The sequence below is a fragment of the Nerophis ophidion genome, linkage group LG04 (assembly GCF_033978795.1).
Source record: "Nerophis ophidion isolate RoL-2023_Sa linkage group LG04, RoL_Noph_v1.0, whole genome shotgun sequence".
NCBI lineage: Eukaryota > Metazoa > Chordata > Actinopteri > Syngnathiformes > Syngnathidae > Nerophis > Nerophis ophidion.
In genome coordinates, this window is record NC_084614.1 from 68,854,752 (window position 1) to 68,876,752 (window position 22,001).

Consider the following 22,001-nt stretch of genomic DNA (forward strand, 5'->3'; position numbering starts at 1 on the left):
AATTTGTATAACCAATTTACTTCACAATTGTAGCGGTAAACAACAAAACAACTTTTAAACCTTGTGGCTTAATTTTCTCGAGTAAAAGTACAACCCAACTTGAAGCGCCATCTGCAAGCTAACCAGCGGCCTACTTACTGTCTACGCAACAGTAAGTAGGCGGAAGCTAATATTTGGAAAAATCTCATACTGTTCCGAACTACTGTCACTATTGAAGAAGGTAGAGCAGGAGCGAGGTTGCTTAAATCATGTCCACTTGTCCCAAAAATACTTACTTAAAAACAAACTACTTTTGTACTACGCCATGATGCAGCGATTTTACCTGCCAAAATAATAAGCAAGATACCTGAACAGTGCACTTTATGATATATATCCTCGCCACACTGTACAGATGTTAATTGCACAGCTTGACAACCCAAAAGAAAATATTTATCATTTTCAACCTAACACACAAAGAAAGACAGCCATGTGAGACATATTAGTCTTTAACACTGGTTGCTGTATTTACATGGGATGGTGACCAAGAAGATGCACTCAGTGTAGTTATACACAATATAGAATAAAACTAGTTAATTTCTTCATATGATCATAAACATGCACACATATTTTCCTGCACTGTAAACCGGCGCTGAGTGTTCTTTTTTGAACAAACTACAGATCAGTGATATTTTTTAGTAGTCGTAATTGTCCAAATAGATGGTAGACCTTCATGATAAAATGTACACATCACAATTTAATAATGGAACAGAAAGTAGGTACAATGTTATTTTATATAATATTGAAAATGTGATTTCTCTAGATTACACTCCAAATTGCCAACAATTCATATATACAACTTTGTATGTAAATAATGTAACACTGAATTATAGCAACTCTCAATACATTCTTAATTTTAAGGTTTGAGCAGCAAATACATGGTTATGTTCCGTTTCCATTATTTCCTGTTAAAGAAATACTATTATTTTAATACAAGTGTACGCACTGAGCCTAATAATTTTACACTCAGCTCAGAGTAAGTGAATACGTTGTACCCCGCCGTGCACCTAGCTCTACCCAGCCCGTTTGCTTAATAAAATTGAGGACGATCTGCGCGACATTTTTTATAATACACTCTCTTGAATTCACTTTCGGAAATTAACCTAATACAATTCTGAGGCTTAAATTAGTCTCTTAGTCTGTATTGATTCTGAAATAAGGTGATGCACCATATTCAGATTTATTGAATTGCATCGTCCTGGTCGTGGAACTGTGGACCAGCTCTATACTCTCGGCAGGGTTCTTGAGGGTGCATGGGAGTTTGCCCAACCAGTCTACATGTGCTTTGTGGACTTGGAGAAGGCATTCGACCGTGTCCCTCGGGAAGTCCTGTGGGGAGTGCTCAGAGAGTATGGGGTATCGGACTGTCTTATTGTGGCGGTCCGCTCCCTGTACGATCAGTGCCAGAGCTTGGTCCGCATTGCCGGCAGTAAGTCGAACACATTTCCAGTGAGGGTTGGACTCCGCCAAGGCTGTCCTTTGTCACCGATTCTGTTCATAACTTTTATGGACAGAATTTCTAGGCGCAGTCAAGGCGTTGAGGGGTTCCGGTTTGGTAACCGCAGGATTAGGTCTCTGCTTTTTGCAGATGATGTGGTCCTGATGGCTTCATCTGACCGGGATCTTCAGCTCCCGCTGGATCGGTTCGCAGCCGAGTGTGAAGCGACCGGAATGAGAATCAGCACCTCCAAGTCCGAGTCCATGGTTCTCGCCCGGAAAAGGGTGGAATGCCATCTCCGGGTTGGGGAGGAGACCCTGCCCCAAGTGGAGGAGTTCAAGTACCTAGGAGTCTTGTTCACGAGTGAGGGAAGAGTGGATCGTGAGATCGACAGGCGGATCGGTGCGGCGTCTTCAGGAATGCGGACGTTGTACCGATCCGTTGTGGTGAAGAAGGAGCTGAGCCGGAAGGCAAAGCTCTCAATTTACCGGTCGATCTACGTTCCCATCCTCACCTATGGTCATGAGCTTTGGGTCATGACCGAAAGGATAAGATCACGGGTACAAGCGGCCAAAATGAGTTTCCTCCGCCGTGTGGCAGGGCTCTCCCTTAGAGATAGAGTGAGAAGCTCCGCCATCCGGGAGGAACTCAAAGTAAAGCCGCTGCTCCTTCACATCGAGAGGAGCCAGATGAGGTGGTTCGGGCATCTGGTCAGGATGCCACCCGAACGCCTCCCTAGGGAGGTGTTTAGGGCCCGTCCAACCTGTAGGAGGCCACGGGGAAGACCCAGGACACGTTGGGAAGACTATGTCTCCCGGCTGGCCTGGGAACGCCTCGGGATCCCCCGGGAAGAGCTAGACGAAGTGGCTGGGGAGAGGGAAGTCTGGGTTTCCCTGCTTAGGCTGTTGCCCCCACGACCCGACCTCGGATAAGCGGAAGATGATGGATGGATGGATGAATTGCGTCGGTCATGCACAGTTGATTTAATAAGTTGTAGTCGAATAAAAATGTTGAGGAATTTATTCAACTAAAACGCGACTAAAACTATATACATTTAGATGACTAAAATATGACTAAAAATAAAATACATTTTCGTCAAAAGACTAAAACTAAATTAAAAACGGTTGGTAAAATTGACACTGTTTAGCTATATTTTTAAAGTATACATTTTCAAAGGATAAATTATGATACTTTTGGAAAATTGCAGAAAGTTGTTTATAGCTTTGACTGTGAAGCAAAATTTACGCGCAATGTATCCCAAAGCATATCCGATAAATATTTTCTAGACCACAAGAATGTATTGATTTTTTTAGTAATCGAGTAATTTATCGATTAGTTCAATTTAGTAATGGAATAAAACACATTTTTTTTAGCGTCAGTCACTATTTTGAGGAAAATATTTGAAATAAAAAAAATTCAGCATTCCCTTTTTTTTTTTTAAATGCACATCATTAAAATTGGGTAGGGAAAAAAGCTGTTTGCAGTTCGCCATCACACAGATCACGGCACCCACACTCACCGCTTTAATGAGCCGTATGTCCGCCTATTTTAATTTCCAGGCCCACCTGTGTGAAGTTGGCCTCTTGCCGTAAAAATTGTTTTTTGTGCTGTTACGGTTCAAGTAATTTTAAAATACATTTTCTGACTAATGAACTCCCCCCGAAACCATGTCAAAATCTCCCCAAATATGTCCCATTTGTTTGTGCTGGTTTCTGCTGCAAACATATTTGTTTAACAACTGTAGTTTTTTTTGTTATCATTATTAGTTGGGGGAGATTTTGACAACAAACTATAAAACTTTATTAACATAAAAACTATCGTAGTTAGACTAAATATTTGCAGAACAAACATTTGGGGCGAGTTTGCAGGTAGTTTGACAAGTTGGTGGTGTGGAGCAGGGGGCTGGTTATGAATCTTAAAATGTTAACATAAAAACTAATAGTATGACAAAAAATGTTGCAGCACAAACCAATGGGACACGTTTGGTGAGCTTTTGACATGTTTGTGGGCTGGTTATGAATAAAAACATGTTAATAAGATAGAAACTTTACATGTCAATAAAAACTACAATAGACAAAAACATGCCACACAAGCATAGCACAAATGAATGAGAGGTTTTGACAAGTGAGGGTCTGGTTATGAAAAATAAAACGGGAGTCACATAAAAACTATTACAGACAAAAACCTTTTGCAGAACAAATAAATGGCAGTGTTATTTTACAATTTGTAATAATAAAAGGAGCCAACGCCACATAAGTGTTGTATCTGTTGAAGAAAACAATGGATCTAAATAAAATGGAGGGCCACCTTAGTGGTTTTCCTATATAAAGAAAATCTCAGCGTTTCACTACAAATTTTTTTGGACTAAATCTTCTCTCGACAAGTAACCGAAAGGAAGATTTATGTTTTAGAGAGAAAAAAAACGTCTTCTGAGTCTGCGAACATTTCCGCTAATTGGGACCCAGCAGATTTGCCAAAGTTGCCTGACTACTTTTTCTACTTTTGGACTTTTATACTGGAAGTCCTATGTGACAGGAAGAAGAGTCTCATCAAAATACAAGTGGTCTTCTGCACTAAATGTGCTCCAATCCAGATAAAGTTGTCACTTAATGGTGTATATGTAATATATATATATGTGTGTGGGTCTGTAGGGTAGCTATAATGAACAAGCATATGTGGTACCTGTTAGGGATCTTAGCACTGACCCCCTGCGCTGTAATGAGCATGTAGCCAGCAGCACTTGGCAGCTTGTACCCTGTAGCATTTATCCATTAATTAACCGTTTAAACTGGGTTCGTGAGCGACAGTGACTGCACAGCCTACAAAAAGGTCAAATGTCATGGTTGTCTTTCAGGCTCTGCTAACCATCCGCAGAGTGCTGCTGGCACAGCACGCCGCCTTCCCGGTGTCGGGCGCCGATCTCTATGATGAACTGCTCAGCTCCACCGCTATTTTGTCCACTGGGAATCCCAAGTAAGAGAATTGTCATTATTCGGTATAGATAGGACTATGACAGCTTTTTCCCACTATTCTGCAGGGTGTGACATTTTAGCACCCGACACTCATCAATCTAGCCCTGTTGTGTTGGACGCAAAGGTCCTGTTTCTACAAACCCCGTTTCCATATGAGTTGGGAAATTGTGTTAGATGTAAACATAAACGGAATACAATGATTTGCAAAACATTTTCAACCCATATTCAGTTGAATATGCTACAAAGACCACATATTTGATGTTCAAACTGATAAACATTTTTCTTTTTTTTGCAAATAATCATTAACTTTTAATTTGATGCCAGCAACACGTGACAAAGAAGTTGGGAAAGGTGGCAATAAATACTGATAAAGTTGAGGAATGCTCATCAAACACTAATATGAAACGTCCTATAGGTGTGCAGGCTATTTGGGAACAGTTGGGTGCCATGATTGGGTATAAAAGCAGCTTCCATGAAATGTTAAGTAATTCACAAACAAGGATGGGGCGAGGGTCACCACTTTGTAAGCAAATTGTCGAACAGTTTTAGGACAACATTTGTCAATGAACTATTGCAAGGAATTCAGGGATTTTACCATCTACGGTCCATAAAATCATCAAAAGGTTCAGAGAATCTGGAGAAATCCCTGCACATAAGCGATGATATTACAGACTTTTGATCCTTCAGGCAGTACTGCATCAAAAACCGACATCAGTGCGTAAAGTATATCACCACATGAGCTCAGGAACACTTCATAAAACCACTGTCAGTAACTACAGTTGGTCGCTACATCTGTAAGTGCAAGTTAAAACTCTACTATGCAAAGCCAAACCCATTTATCAACAATATCCAGAAACGCCGCCGGCTTGGCTCGGCCCGAACTCACCTAAGATGGACTGATGCAAACTGGAAAGGTGTTCTGTGGTCTGACGAGTCCACATTTTAAATTATATTTGGAAACAGAGGACAGGGTGTCCTCAAAAACAAAGAGGAAAATAAACATTCGGATTATTATAGGCGCAAAGTTGAAAAGCCAGCATCTGTGATGGTATGGGGGTGTATTAGTGCCCAAGGCATGGGTAACTTACACATCTGTGAAGGCACCATTAATACAGGTTTTGGAGCAACATATGTTGTCATCCAAGCAACGTTATCATGGATGGCCCTGCTTATTTCAGGAAGACAAGTGTTACAACAGCCTGGCTTCGTAAAAAAAGAGTGCGGGTACTTTCCTGGCCCGCCTGCAGTCCAGACCTGTCTCCCATCGAAAATGTGTGGCGCATTATGAAGCGTAATATACAACAGCAGAGACCACGGACTGTTGAACGACTGAAGCTCTACATAAAACAAGAATGGGAAAGAATTCCAGTTTCAAAGCTTCAACAATTAGTTTCCTCAGTTCCCAAATATTTATTGAGTGTTGTTAAAAGAAAAGGTGATGTAACACAGTGGTGAACATGCCCTTTCCCAACTACTTTGGCACGTGTTGCAGCCATGAAATTCTAAATTATTTATTATATGCAAAAAAAAAATAAAGTTTATGAGTTTGAACATCAAATATATTGTCTTTGTAGTGCATTCAATTGAATATGGGTTGAAAAGGATTTGCAAATCATTGTATTCGGTTTATATTTACATCTAACTCAATTTCCCAACTCACATGGAAACAGGGTTTGTATTAGAGAGCTACATTATTTTGTTTTTAACACCTTTTTATTGGGTTTTTTACCGACATACAATTGACAAAATTAAACACAAATACTTCATAAGTGTGTGTGTGTGTGTGTGTCTTTGTGTGTGTGTGTGTGTGAGCAAGTGCGTAAATAATGATACTACAAAAGACAAAATAATAGTAATAACATTAATAATAAATAAATACAATTAAAAAAAAAGGTTCTCGCCCGGAAAAGGGTGGAGTGCCATCTCCGGGTTGGGGGGGAGATCTTGCCCCAAGTAGAGGAATTTAAGTACCTCGGAGTCTTGTTCACGAGCGAGGGAAGGGTGGATCGTGAGATCGACAGGCGGGTCGGTGCGGCGTCTTTAGTAATGCGTAATGTTTAGATCTGTTGTGGTGAAAAAGGAGCTGAGCTGGAAGGCAAAGTTCTCAATTTACTGGTCGATCTACGTTCCCATCCTCTCCTACGGTCATGAGCTTTGGGTTATGACGGAAAGGACAAGATCACAGGTACAAGCGGCCAAAATTATTTTCCTCCGCCGGGTGGCGGGGCTCTCCCTTAGAGATAGGGTGAGAAGCTCTGTCATCCGGGAGGAGCTCAAAGTAAAGCCGCTGCTCCTCCACATCGAGAGGAGCCACATGAAGTGGTCGGGCATCTGGAGGAGGTTTCCACCCGAACGGCTCTCTGGAGAAGTGTTTCGGTCACGTCGTACCGGTAGGAGACCACGGGAAAGACCAAGGACACGTTGGGAAGACTACGTTTCCCGTCTGGCCTGGGAACGCCTTGGGATCCCCCGGGAGGAGCTGGACGACGTGGCTGGGGAGAGGAAAGTCTGGGCTTCTCTGCTTAGGCTGCTGCCCCCGCGACCCAACCTCGGATAAGCGGAAGAAATGGATGGATGGATGGAAGAAAAAAATAAAATAATAATAAAACACAGACAGCTGCATTCCTGAATGGCCTTAGAGAGATGTAACAACTAACAAAGGCACAAAAGGCCTTCCAAATTTAACACAATGAGTCTTCTAGCCAACAAAGTAGTGAATGCTACAATATTATTTTTGTATTTGCTATTGGTAGATGACTGAGGTGTTACCCCAAATAGTCCACTTAGAGAATTACATTTTTCAATAATTTTGCCATTGACCACTGCCTAGGTTTTAAACAGCTTCTGTTTAATAGCTGTTCTGGGATGGGCAGAGCCAAAACATAGGTATTCAATTTATCTGAAGACTGTTATTACAGATCACGCGATACAGATATTCCGTCTTACATCTTAGCGAGTCAAATCTTGGTAAAATAAGTATAATGTATTAGCTCGGATTGAATGAGGCTGTGTCTTGCACAAATAGAACGCTACTTACAATCTCTCTCAGATAGGGTCACTCCTAAATCCTTCTCCCAAAGTGACTTGATTGAATTTAGAGTCTCAGAATGTAAAATAAAAAAGTGGTTATAAATACATGTAGTTTATCCTTTTAAAGTTATAAGCACTGTCAGAAACCCATCTAAAAGTGTGTCAGTCGGTAAATCTGGAATCCTAGGGAATGTATTCCGAACAAAACTGTGGTTCTCCTGATATCCAAAGAAGTGTTTATTAGGGAGTATAAATGTATCACGAAGTTGCTGGAAAAAGGCAATAAATGCCACACGAACCTTTCAGATTTAGCATTAGCTTATTAGCATTAGCATTGCGTCACTCTGGTTGAGGCTAGTAACACATACGTGTCACTGACTAATTTTACAGCGTATAACAAAGTAATAAGTTAATTTTTGATCTGATTTATCTTTATTTAACTCGTTTAGAGTCTCCTTTTTCACATTTATCCTCAACCAAGGTCATCGAGTCCCAGTGATCAGCTGGAGTCGATGTTTGGAAGTCTGTTTGAGTACTGAAGAGTTTGTCCATTTCTCTTAACTTTTTGTAACAAAATGAGGTTTATCAAAATGAGTAAACAGCGATAAAATAGTTTAAAGACTATGGCTGAGTAAAAACACTGCAAGATAGTTTCACTAATCAGTGTTTTTCAAAACACGGATGTCACACAAGTTCCTGTAAATCAGAAGTTCCTTTGGTTCTTCTTTCTCTCCACTGTCAAGTATGTTGTGATAAAAATACACACGGACCAAGAAATAATCTAGTTGTCCTCGCATACTGTAATTGCAGATGAAATTTCAATTAGGTTTTGGAAACATCCCAAATATGTTCAACCAATCAACGTTTGACAGCACAGCCTGCCCCTTTTAAAGTTCCTCCGGAAGTTTTAAACATACCACCGAGTTACAAGTGGTTCCGATGGAACTTTGACTCCCCCCCTTCCCGGTGGAAACGCAGGGGGTATTTTATTTACCAGGGGAAATGGGAAAGTTCCTGTAAAGCAGTGCTTTTCTATTATTTTGTCTTTAAAAAAGACAGAAAAGGAAAAAAATGTTATTCCCCCCACTCTCCGCCGCAACTCTAAATAATATAATTTGTCTATAAAATTATTATAAGGACACCTGTGCATTACATTGTATCCTAATTAACATCAAAGTAAACAAAAAAAGAATGACTTCGATCAACAAAGAAATAATAATAATAACAATGCATTAGATTTTATATCGCACTTTTCTATTATTCGCTACTCAAGTGCTCACAGAGAAGTGGGAAAGAATACATTTATCTGCATTATTTTTTGTCTGTAAAAGAGAAGATTTGAAGTGCATCAATTTGCCTGAAATAAAAAAAAAAAGAAATATGTAAATCCTTATTCAAACTATTAAAAAAAATTTGAAAAAAAATTTGATACTGATCCTGAAAAATACAATTAAATAAACGCAATAAATAATCCATTGAAATTGATGAGCGATATTATTAACTCAGGAGCACAATAAATAAAACACTTTAAACCTGCAAAACAAAAATGTATAAAACTTGCGCTGTTTTTTTGTTTTTATCAAAATGAGGAAGTCGAGATTATGGCTACAATGAGCACGTTTTGTGGTGCACAGCTTTTCAAAGCATGATACTGTATTATACTGATAAAGCCTGTTACTAAGTGGGCCCACACCACTGTTTGAGAAAAACTGCTGTAAAAGTTCCTGCCGTGGAAAAGGGCATTTTCTGTATGACCGTGTGGTCATAGAGAGCTATGAATTTCACTTTCCACTTTCTCATTCACTCCAAACCACTAATAACGTTGAAGAATAAGGAAAAAAAAATCACGTGCTTTCAAATAACAGGTTTAGGTAAATAAACGCTTTTGGTCAGCATTGACGGCATACAGCCCAGCAGTGAGCGCATGTAAGTTCTTAAAATGCATTTATGTCTGTTTCTTTAAAACAGTGCTATTCAATTGACGGCCCCGGGTCAAATCAGGCCTGGTAATGACATCACACCAAGTACAGGTCGAGGCTTGGGATGAATTTTCACTAACTATTGTGTTTTGTTGCTTCTTATTTGTAATTATTCAAAGCTAATTTGTTGTGTTGTGCTGCAGCGGTAGTTGAACCAAATGTGACAGTGTGTCATAACTACCACAGTCAGATGGATAAAAAAAATACAGATAGCAGTATCGTTAGTCCAGGAAGCTTCACGGTCCAAGAGGTCCAACCCAATTAGGAACCGGTACTCTGTATACTTCCCTAACCAGTAATGTTCCTTAAGGTTCAATTTTAGGTCCTTTCTATTTTATCGTTTGGCTATTGAACTGGTGGCCCGTGAGTTCAGTTTATAAAACTTGTGAGAGATTTGACATTTTTGCAGCAGATTCTTAAAAACACCTAAGTGCTTTCATCGAAATGATCTCTGACTAGTTTTTTTTGCAGAAGATCCTAAAAATCTGTACAGCGCTCCTGTAACTGAAACAACTATGAGACTAAAATCAAATGTCTACTGCAGAGGATGCTGGTAGTTAAGTGATAAGTTTGGCCTCTGGGTCCTTAGTTTTCTGGACGTGTGGCCCCTAAACAAATTAGTTAAACATCCCGGCTTTTAGTCAAAAACTGAGTACACGTCGATACTGTTGTTCAGACTTGTGTCCCTGTTTAATGTGGGAGACATTTAAATCCTTTTTCTTTTTTTTTTTAGGTTGTAAGTAGTGTAAGTAGATTCCACAGCACGGCGCCCGATCAATCAAAGCGGTGTCATGTCAGCGTGCGTCAAATTGAATTTGCATCGAGCCGTGCCACTAGTAGAATATTCATCAGAGCGTTTCCACTGCATGTGTGCGTGTGCCATCATCCCCCGCACGACAGCGGAGCCCCCAAAAACTCCACTTTGTCCAATTGGGGCCCTTTAAAGCAGCTAAAACAACCACCCCTGGCAACTAAATATTTTAATGCTTTTTTTTTTTTTTAAACGTTGGATTACTGAGTATCCTTCCTGTCGCAAACACTTTTACCTCCAGCAGGGCACACAAAGGCGCCTGAATTAAATAGTCATTATTGGTTTATTGTTACACTTTTTTAAGTCCTCAAGCTCAGCCTAAATGAGGCTGTGTTGTGGACTCAAACTGAGATGCAGCTTGGCTGTCCTCTAGTGGTAAAATCATAAAGAGCCAGTCGCGTAGATTAAAAGCCTGTTTGATGTGTTTGTGAGGCCACTCTATTAGGTACGCCTGCACTACAAGTTCTCTATCAAAACTGATAATATTTTGTTTTCATATATTTGATATTGTGGTTGTAGTTTGTACTGCATGACATTGATAGCTGCGTTTACCATTTTATTAACAATACAATTATTATAACATATTATTGGCAACATTTTATTTTACTATGTATAGATTTTTTTTCACCGCAGTTTTTGTCATTTTTTTAAAGTCATGAAATGAACCAATTATAACTTGGTGTTGCAGTACTGCTACCTCGAAAGCGGTGAACAAGGCAGTACAATTTTTTTTTCCACATTGAAGTGGCAAGAATCTAACAAAATGATTACGATATTGTTGAGCGTGTTCAAAAAGTAAGCTACTTATACACACACTGAAACTTTCTAACCAAAATTTATTTAAAGACATAAATAAACAGATATAAAATATACTTGCATTCATATTTACCAGTTTATCCTAAGAACATCTTTAAGGTCAATGTGTAGAAACACAGCAATGTATTAATGTAAGTTTAGATTGTTTTTATATATATATATATATATATATATATATATATATATATATATATATACTTCTGTATATATTATGAGACCCTGAGAGGGAAACACATATCCAAACTACAATCATTGTCTTTAACGCCATCACTACAAGTGAAAAATCTGGACGTCGTTTTTCGACTCTGACCTTACTTTTATAGTTTTATACAACGTATAAAAAATATAAAAAAAATAGGTTTTTATCATCTTAAGAATATGGCCATAGTCCGCTCAATTTCTCTCTCAGGGCAACACGGAGACGCTAATGCATGCTTTTATTACAAGTCGTATAGATTATTGTAATGCCCTGCTTTCTGGTCTTCCTAAAAAGATTATTACACCTTTGCATTTGCTCCAAAATTCAGCGGCACGTGTCCTGACGAAGACCAGAAGGCGGGCTCACATTACACCAGTTTTAAAATCTCTGCATTTGCTCACCGTGTGTTTTAGGATCAATTTCAATGTTATTCTAATGGTTTATAAATGTTTTTATGGTATTGGGCCTTCTTATCTTTCAGATTTGCTTTTACCCTGAGATCCTCCGGCACTCATCTCCTAATTATTCCAGAAGTCAGGACACAAAGTCACGGGACGGCATCTTTCCACTATTATGGCCCCTGTCTATGAAACAGTTTGCCGGAGGACCTCAGGGCTGCGGAAAACGTTCATGTTTTTAAAAGCAGGCTTGAGAGCCACCTTTTTGATTTGGCTTTTACCTGTTATTAATTATTTTTTAACTTATATTTTAATCTTTATCTCTATTCATGGCTCTTATTATTTTACAAGTTTTATTATTTTTATTTTCCAACGTTTCTCAGATGAACCATCTGCCTCAGGGGTTATCGGCAGTGCTTGTGGGGGCACTTTTGTGTCAGTGTCCTGGTGGCCATGGTCTGTTAACCTCCTGTGATAGTGTTGACTCACATGTCTCCTCTGTACTCAGCCATGCAATCATTTGTCCAAATAGTTCCGTGTGCGTGTGTGTGGTATCTGTGTCTGTGTGTAGGTATGTGATAATGGGGGATATGGGGCATCCGGGTATTTTTTTTAACTTTGTAAAGCAACATGCATTGCCTTTCTTTTATGTATGACAAGTGCTTTATAAATAAAGTTTGATTGATTGGTTACCATATTGGTTTAGACTGCGTCGCGTGATTGCGATTATCAGAGCCAGCTGCGAACAAGCAATTAAGGATGTCAATTTGCGAGCTAGCTAGTGGTTAGCGATGGCAGCTTGCTAGCTAGCGATTAGTGCCGCTAGCGATTAGGTGCGCTAGTTGCAAGCAAACGATTGAGTGCAAGTTTTTTTCTCAAGAAATTAGCATAAAGTGCTGTTGTCAATCACAGTTTACAATACTATTAATTTGAAATGAGGGTTTTACTGCGGTTTATCGTTAGTACCAGTAATTGTTCACGTTTGTATAGTATACAACTTGTATTGTAAGCTGCATTTTAAATGTCTCACTGAACTCTGTAATATATCGCACTGTATTGTCATTTCACAATATTGCAAAACTGCAATGCACAAACCCAAAGATTACCACATCATATTATGTGGCCCACAAAAGCCAGGAATTTAAAAAAAATATTTATTAAAAAAAAAGAAAGCCCTTAATTTTGATAAACGTTCGTCATTTTCTAAACTTTAATAATACCGAATAAGATATTCCCCAAAAATTTTTTGCATCAAAAGTTTATCTAAATATAAATAAAATAAATATCTGCTTGTCACCAATGAAAAAAGTTTGCGTGTAAAAAATGTTTTCCACTTTAATAACAATACCAAAGAAAAAAAACAATTATATTTTGTTTGGGTTTATAAAAAGTGTTTGAAGACTGTTTTTCATTTTAACCCCGTAAAATACATTTTTGAAAATGTTTTCTACTTCAGTAAAACATCTGTAAAAATTTCACAACTGTTGTTGCATTTCTGAAAAAAATATGAGTTGAGTGAGTTTGAGTTTATTTGGAACATGCATGCATACAACAAGCATCACAAATTCTAGTTTCTCTTTTCAACATGTTCAAAAAGGACTAGGAAGAAGCAGAGCTTATTTAATCTTACCCCTTTTCTTTTACATAACAGTTGCTAAAACTTTTGTTCACTTCCTGTTTTTAAAGTCTTCACAATATACTCCATAAGTAATCACAATAAAAATAAATAAATAAATAATTGTTGAAGTAAGTTTTATTCCATACAATGAGATAAGTAAGATTGTTTTGAAAATGAAAGAATAAATGGGTGAACAAATTCAGAATGTTTATCATGGTTCTTCTTTTTTGTAGTTTGTAAACACTTTAAGTTTGAAGAGTTTCTTGAAGTGGATCATATTAGTACATTGTTTGATTGTTTTGCTTAATCCATTCCATAGATTAATTCCACAAACAGATATACTGAAGGTCTTAAGTGTCGTACGTGCGTACAAAATTTTTAAGTTAAATTTTTCTCTTAAGATTATATTTCTCCACTTTTGTTGAGAAGAATTGTTGTATATTCTTGGGAAACAGGTTATAGTTTGCTTCGTGTATAATTTTAGCTGTTTGCAAATTCACTATGTCGTGGAATTTCAGTATCTTTGATTCAATAAATTAAGGATTTGTATGTTCTCTATATCCAACATTATCTATTTATCTAACTGATCTTTTTTTTAATACACTGTTAGTGAATGAAGTGTACTTTTGTAATTATTTCCCCATATTTCTGTACAATAACTCAGATATGGTAACACTAGTGAGCAGTAGAGAATATGAAGTGATTTTTGGTCTATATATATATATATATATATATATATATATATATATATATTGGTATTTTCAAAATATTCGTTAGCTACAAAAGTTGAAATGAGTGGTCCTCATGTTTATTCATGATTCACCAAGCAGACCCATCAATGTTGCTTCCTCTCCAGTTTGAAGGACATTTGTCACTGATGTCTGGAAATTAGTCAAACACGTCGTCCTTCTTCTTCATCTTCATCCTCCAAGGACAAGCACCTCTTCTTCCTCCTCCATCGCCTCCTGGTATCTTCCTACGCTCTTTACAATCGCGACGAGAGCGTCCCACCAAGCGTCCATCGCCGACTGGGGCCCGTGTTTAACTTTCAGGTGGGCTGTGTAGATATGAGGAGAGTGTCATAGCATCCATCGCGCTTGCAGAACATGACCACAACTCCACAAAGTCTCGCAACGAGCATGTCACACAAGCCATGCCACAACACCGCTGCACTTTTAATCACATCACATGGCTCCTTCAAAATAAATTCACATTGTTATCCAGAATGACTTACCATTTTTATTATTATGATGATGATGATGATGATGATCCATCCATCTTCTTCCGCTTATCTGAGGTCGGGTCGCGGGGGCAGCAGCCTAAGCAGGGAAACCCAACTTCCCTTTCCCCAGCCACTTCGTCTAGCTCTTCCCGGGGGATCCCGAGGCGTTCCCAGGCCAGCCGGGAGACATAGTCTTCCCAACGTGTCCTGGGTCTTCCCCGTGGCCTCCTACCGGTTGGACGTGCCCTAAACACCTCCCTAGGGAGGCGTTCGGGTGGCATCCTGACCAGATGCCCGAACCACCTCATCTGGCTCCTCTCGATGTGGAGGAGCAGCGGCTTTACTTTGAGCTCCTCCCGGATGGCAGAGCTTTTCACCCTATCTCTAAGGGAGAGCCCCGCCACACGGCGGAGGAAACTCATTTCGGCCGCTTGACCCGTGATCTTATCCTTTCGGTCATGACCCAAAGCTCATGACCATAGGTGAGGATGGGAACGTAGATCGACCGGTAAATTGAGAGCTTTGCCTTCCGGCTCAGCTCCTTCTTCACCACAACGGATCGGTACAACGTCCGCATTACTGAAGACGCCGCACCGATCCGCCTGTCGATCTCACGATCCACTCTTCCCTCACTCGTGAACAAGACTCCTAGGTACTTGAACCAAGCGTCATTCAGGTGTACTGGAGAGGAGGCTACACCGGATAGTCGAACCTCGGATTCATGAGGAGCAGTGTGGTTTTCGTCCTGGTCGTGGAACTGTGGACCAGCTCTATACTCTCGGCAGGGTTCTTGAGGGTGCATGGGAGTTTGCCCAACCAGTCTACATGTGCTTTTTGGACTTGGAGAAGGCATTCGACCGTGTCCCTCGGGAAGTCCTGTGGGGAGTGCTCAGAGAGTATGGGGTATCGGACTGTCTTATTGTGGCGGTCCGCCCCCTGTACGATCAGTGCCAAAGCTTGGTCCGCATTGCCGGCAGTAAGTCGAACACATTTCCAGTGAGGGTTGGACTCCGCCAAGGCTGTCCTTTTTCACCGATTCTGTTCATAACTTTTATGGACAAGATTTCTAGGCACAGTCAAGGCATTGAGGGATTCCGGTTTGGTGGCCGCAGGATTAGGTCTCTGCTTTTTGCAGATGATGTGGTCCTGATGGCTTCATCTGACCGGGATCTTCAGCTCTCACTGGATCGGTTCGCAGCCGAGTGTGAAGCGACCGGAATGAGAATCAGCACCTCCAAGTCCGAGTCCACGGTTCTCGCCCGGAAAAGGCTGGAGTGCCATCTCCGGGTTGGGGAGGAGACCCTGCCCAAAGTGGAGGAGTTCAAGTACCTAGGAGTCTTTTTCACGAGTGAGGGAAGAGTGGAAGATGATGATGATGATGATTATTATTATGACAACATGTGCTGGATGGCTGCTTATCTCTCCCACAGCTTGGATGTTTTACTGGATTCAGGCGTGTACACCGGAGAGATCACAGAGTTAGCAGGTGGACCAGGAAGTGGCAAGTCTCAGGTGAAATATGTTGTTTTTTAACTTTGCTCCTGCAAAAATGACTTTTTCAAAAACTGTAACATATTCTTCATAATATCCTATTTTTCCTCATAGTATTCAGACTTAAGAGTCAGGATATAAATGTATTCTCAACCAAAATTCAACTGTATTCGTGGAATGTTTCTACTATATTGTTAAATTAGTTGTCAAATACTAGGAATTAATTATTGTAAAATAAACTGTTTTTTTTTTTTAATTCAAATGAAAAGATATATCAGACTTTTGAAAAGTGACAGTTTTCTACTAATTTTAGGACTTTATTCCTGGACAAATTAATATTTTTTTAGGAAATTAAGAACAAAATATTGTAATATCTCATTAGTGTGGTAAAATTATAGGAAGGTTCTTCAAATATTGAATGGTTATTTTAATGACTATGATTTATTATGATTATGATCTTTTTGTCTTGTAAAATACTTGATTTTTCTCTCAATCATCTGTTTATAGTTTATAGTCTTACTAACAACACATTTTATATTATAAATTCCATCCTTCCATTTTCTACCGCTCATCCCTTTTGGGGTCGCGGGGGGTGCTGGAGCCGTATCTCAGTTGCATTCGGGCGGGAGGCAGGGTACACCGTGGACAAGTCGCCTACTCATCACAGGGCCATTACAAATTAATTCTCATGAAATTACCCTTTTCTCTCAGGATAATGCAAGTTTTTCTTTGTTTTTGACAACTTTCTGACATTTCTATGTATTCATTTACTTCACTTTACTCCTATTAAATGGCATGATTCACCACACCGAACAGCGCACTCTGATTTGTTTTGTGCTCTTCTAATGGCAAATTCTACTGCGATATTGATATTTTTTGTTAATTTAGCTTTGTTATGCTTAAATGCTTTTAGGAAGATAAAAATATGTAAAATATGCATGTTAAAAAAAATCAGCAATAGTGTAAAGCCTCAAACTTTGAAGCATAATGTGGCGAGGGATGTCTGTATATATTTTTTAAACTTTTTTATTCTGTATATATTTTTTAAATTTTTCTTATTTACAGTGCAAAACAGCAAAAAGAAGCAATAAAAACAGGTGGTATATTTTACATGTCTTTATTTTAATATTAAGACTTAATTCTTCTCAAAGATTATTGCTTTTGTCTAATTTTAAGACTTTATTTTAGGGAAAATGTAAAGTTTTTCCACTAACAAATTACGTAATATAGAATTAATACAGTAAAATTATATTGTTTATTTGAAAACACAAAACAATTGAATGTAGTCATTTGTATTTTGTAACTGTATAGTTTTATTCAAATATATTTAAATGTTTTTTCTTGTAGTGTGGTAAAGTTATTAAAATATATAATTATTTCTTTTAATTTTAAGAAGTTTATATTTGTATTAAAATATGAATCTGTTTTAATAAGAAAACATGTTTTCTTACCACACTACATATGTAATGTGGTCAAATTGTATTTTTGTATTCATTTAAAGATACAATATAATGTCAATATTTGAGTTGAGTTGAGTTTGAGTTTATTTGGAACATGCAGGCATACAACATGATACATCACAATTTCCAGTTTCTCTTTTCAAAATGTTCAAAAGGAGTAGGAAGAAGCAAAGCTTATTTAATCCTACCCCTTTTCTTTTACATAACAGTTGCTAAAACTTGTGTTCACTTTCTGTTCTACATCTATTCACAATAAACTCCATAAGTAATCACAATAAACATAAATAGATAATAATTGGTGAAGTAAGTTATATTTTATATGATGAAATAAGTAAGATTATTTTGAGAATTTTTTTTTTTGGAAGATTTTATATTTATCTTAAAATATTTATTTATTCTAGTAAAATAAAATGAAACATTTTAGAAGAAAATAGGAAATATATTTGTTGTATCGTGACTTTCTTGAAACTGTTTTAGTTTTACAGATTAAAATAGTTTTTATTTGTAATATTCTCACTTAAGATTAAAAGTGGTTGACATACCAAAGTTTTTGGGGGATTCTTGATTTTTTAATTGTACTCCTTTACCCTTGTTAAATTACACGTTTTGTATTATTTGTCATAATGTTATACTTACATTTTTCCCCTCATGCCATCACAGTCTAATTTAAAAGATATAAAAAAAAATTTGCGAGGGTTGATTTTTTTTTTTTTTTCAAGCATAAAAAAAAAACCTTAAAAATTGGAGACCAAAGTTCCGTGATTCTCAGGCTGTATTTGATTATATTGACAATATTTACGTGTTGATGTTGAGCAGGTGAGGTGGAAAAGTGTGTATGAATAAAGTTGTCCCGTGTTGGCAGGTGTGTTTTGGCGTGGCGGTGCACATTTCGCACCACCTGAGGCAAAAGGTGGTCTACGTGGACACCACAGGGGGTCTGTCGGCGAGTCGCCTTCAGGAAATGTTGCAAAGCGAGACGAGCAGTGCCGAGGAGCAGGTGGCGAAGACACAAGAAGGCCTTTAATAGAAAGTTACGAGGTGACAAACGAGCGTGTTGTTTCTCAGATGGAAGCTCTGCAGAGGATTCACGTCCATCGTGTCTTTGACGTTTATTCTCTTCTACGGTGTTTGCATCGTCTTCGCAGTGGAGAACTCCAGCAGGTCGCCGTCACGCCTCACTAAAATAACTCACTTTGTCTTTTTCATCTTGATCTCATCACTTTTGTGGCGTCAGGCGTGCGGCGGCGGCGTTGGCGGCGGTTCTGTCAAGGCGCTGATTGTGGACTCTGTGTCGGCCGTGATCGCTCCTCTGCTGGGAGGAAAACATCATGAAGGTGAAAAGATGACAACAAATATCACAACTGCTGCTCACCTCGACAAGTAAATCAACAAAAACGTTTCTTTTTTTTTTTTTTTAAGTGAAAAAAATAATTAATTAAATCATCTTTTTATACAACAACAAAACAAAAAGTTTGGAGATTCAGGCCAGTGGTTCTCAAATGGGGGTACGCATATCCCTTGGGGGTACTTGAAGGTATACCAAGGGTACGTGAGATTTAAAAAAAAATATTCTAAAAATAGCAACAATTCCAAAATCCTTTATAAATATATTTATTGAATATTACTTCAACAAAATATGAATATAAGTTCATAAACTGTGAAAAGAAATGCAACAATGTAATATCCAGTGTTGACAGCTAAATTTTTTTGTGGACATGTTCCATAAATATTGATGTTAAAGATTTCTTTTTTTGTGAAGAAATGTTTAGAATGAAGTTGATGAATCCAGATGGATCTCTATTACAATCCCCAAAGAGGGCACTTTAAGTTGATGATTACTTCTATGTGTAGAAATCTTTATTTATAATTGAATCACTTGTTTATTTTTCAACAACTTTTTACTTATTTGTATATCTTTTTTTCCAAATAGTTCAAGAAAGACCACTACAAATGAGCAATAGTTTGCACTGTTATATAATTTAATAAATCAGAAACTGATGACATCGTGCTGTATTTTACTTCTTTACCTCTTTTTTTTCAACCAAAAATGCTTTGAGCTGATTAGGGGGTACTTGAATTAAAAAATATTCACACAGGGTACATCACTGAAAAAAGGTTGATAACCACTGATTTAGGCACTAAAAAAAAACATTTTATTACTACATTTTTGTAACAGTACTATTTCGTTCCTTGCACAACTTTTTTCACAATGTTACAACTTGATTATTTTTTCCTACTAATAGTACAAATATATTGTTAAATTACACTTTTTTTTCCCTTTTAGTTATATATATTTTTTTCTCTTCTATAATTACCTCATCTATAAAAAACCTGATGGATGCATTTTGAAACTTTATAAATGTTTGAGTCAGCATTACTTCATGAATTATGACATCATTTAGAAAGCAGCTGTTTATGTATTGTCAAAGGTCTGTTGGACATCTAGAAAGGCTATGCAATTAACTTTTTCACCTACAATACAATACCGATATTGGTGCCTTAAATATTCGGTCGACATTCATATTTTGTCCGATACGATATCAGCATGCATCATGGTACATACTTGTATTGTTTTGCAGTGTGAAATGTTAGAAAAGGTTTGATCAAGTGAAGTTGGTCAAATATAGAACAATGGTAGGTTTAAAAAATACTAACCTATTTATCATTAACGGACTAATGCTGTCTTCAAATTGAAAAGGAGTGGTAATTGTTTTTGTTCAATACCCATCGGCCACAATTTATTAAATGAAGCTCATGAAATAGTAAGCTGAATGATGCGGACATGTTTGTCACTGGAAAATCTCATGTGCTTCTGCCAAAGAGACTTTGTATGTGTAAGTAAAATGCAATTATAATTATTTACTTGTTTGTATTGCAATGTTGTTCAGTTCCGGAGACTAATTACGTATTTGTAGCTTGTGTGCTAGTGTGTGCCAAGCTGTTGTAGCTTATCATGTTTACTTTTTGTAAATGACTGGACTAAAATACGAGAAAAGACCAACCTTGTGTGCGTATTGGAAGACATTTAGATGCACACACAAACACGCTGCAGGACTAATTATATCGGTGCTTATTTGAAAGATTTTTCATGAAAATCAATATAATCCCTTTTTTTTGCTGATATCCGATTGGTGTCAATATTGGATTTTTATACATGCATAAACTGTACACTAATAAGTATCACTGTCATATATATATATATATATATATATATATATATATATATATATATATATATGTATATATAATATATGTATGTATATATATGTATATGTATATATATATGTGTATATGTATATATATATGTATATACATATATATATATATATATATATATATATGTATATACATATATATACATATATATATGTATATATATATGTATATACATATATATATGTATATACATATATGTATGTATATATATATATATGTATATACATATATGTATGTATATATATATGTATATACATATATGTATGTATATATATATATATATGTATGTGTATATATATGTATATATATATGTATGTGTATATATATGTATATATATATATATGTATGTGTATGTATATGTATATACGTATATGTATGTGTATATATATATGTGTGTGTATATATATGTATATACGTATATGTATGTGTGTATATATATATGTATGTGTATATATATGTATATACGCATATGTATGTGTATATATATATGTATGTATATATATATATATATGTATGTATGTGTATATATATATGTATGTGTATATATATGTATGTATGTGTATATATATATATACATATATATATATATATATATGTATGTGTATTTTTATGAGTGTATATATGTGTATATCTATTATAAATATGTGTGTGTGTGTGTGTGTGTATGTATATATATATATATATATACATATATATATATATATGTAATAAATGAGGAATTCAATATTTATTAATGCTTAATAGAATGTACTTATAATATATAAAACTAATAATAATGTTACTGAGTAGGTTTTTCACATTTTCTGGTCATATTAGAAATTGTATTGTATTTTTTATTTCAATTAAAAGTTTAGAGTTTATTCTTCTTAGATTACATGTTTTTCTTAAAGTGACAATTATTTTTACATATAATTTGACTTAATTCTTGTTAAAAAAAAAAAATTCTTGTAATATTACAGATGTTTTCTTTGGCAAGCCACTGTTTTCTTCTAAAATGACTTTTTCTCATGAAAAATGTTTTTAAACTTTTTTGCTTATAATAGTATGGCCTTATTCTCATAAAATATTTCATTATTTTCTTTATTTATTTTGTTTGTTTAAAAATGCTTGTAATGATGCAACTTTATTGTTGTAAAATATTTTTTATGGTAATATTTCAACTTGATTGTAATTTTTTTAAATGTTTTTCCGACTTATTTTCTCCGCTTTGTACTTGACGTATGCACTTAATTAGTCAAAGTTTTTGATTAATATTACTTTTTGAATTGTTTAATATTTTGTATAGTGTTATTGTTGGCATGTATTGGTTAACACA

General features: G+C 36.7%; 1 protein-coding gene across 4 annotated transcripts in view; it reads left to right on the plus strand.

The window, feature by feature from the left end:
• Positions 1–22,001, plus strand: part of rad51d (RAD51 paralog D) — a 36,225-nt gene that overhangs the window by 10,166 nt on the left and 4,058 nt on the right. For 2 of the 4 annotated variants that reach the window (XR_009806566.1, XM_061898880.1), the window contains exons 3-8: positions 4,329–4,447; positions 14,230–14,349; positions 15,950–16,031; positions 18,333–18,467; positions 18,536–18,631; positions 18,705–18,804. Coding sequence is in view for 3 of the 4 variants with exons in the window: in XM_061898880.1 (XP_061754864.1) it covers positions 4,329–4,447; positions 14,230–14,349; positions 15,950–16,031; positions 18,333–18,467; positions 18,536–18,631; positions 18,705–18,804 (652 nt within the window). In the remaining variant the exon portion in view is untranslated. Of the gene's footprint in view, positions 1–4,328; positions 4,448–14,229; positions 14,350–15,949; positions 16,032–18,332; positions 18,468–18,535; positions 18,632–18,704; positions 18,851–22,001 lie in introns of all 4 variants that reach the window. The other 2 variants (XM_061898882.1, XM_061898881.1) reach the window with 2 other exon arrangements.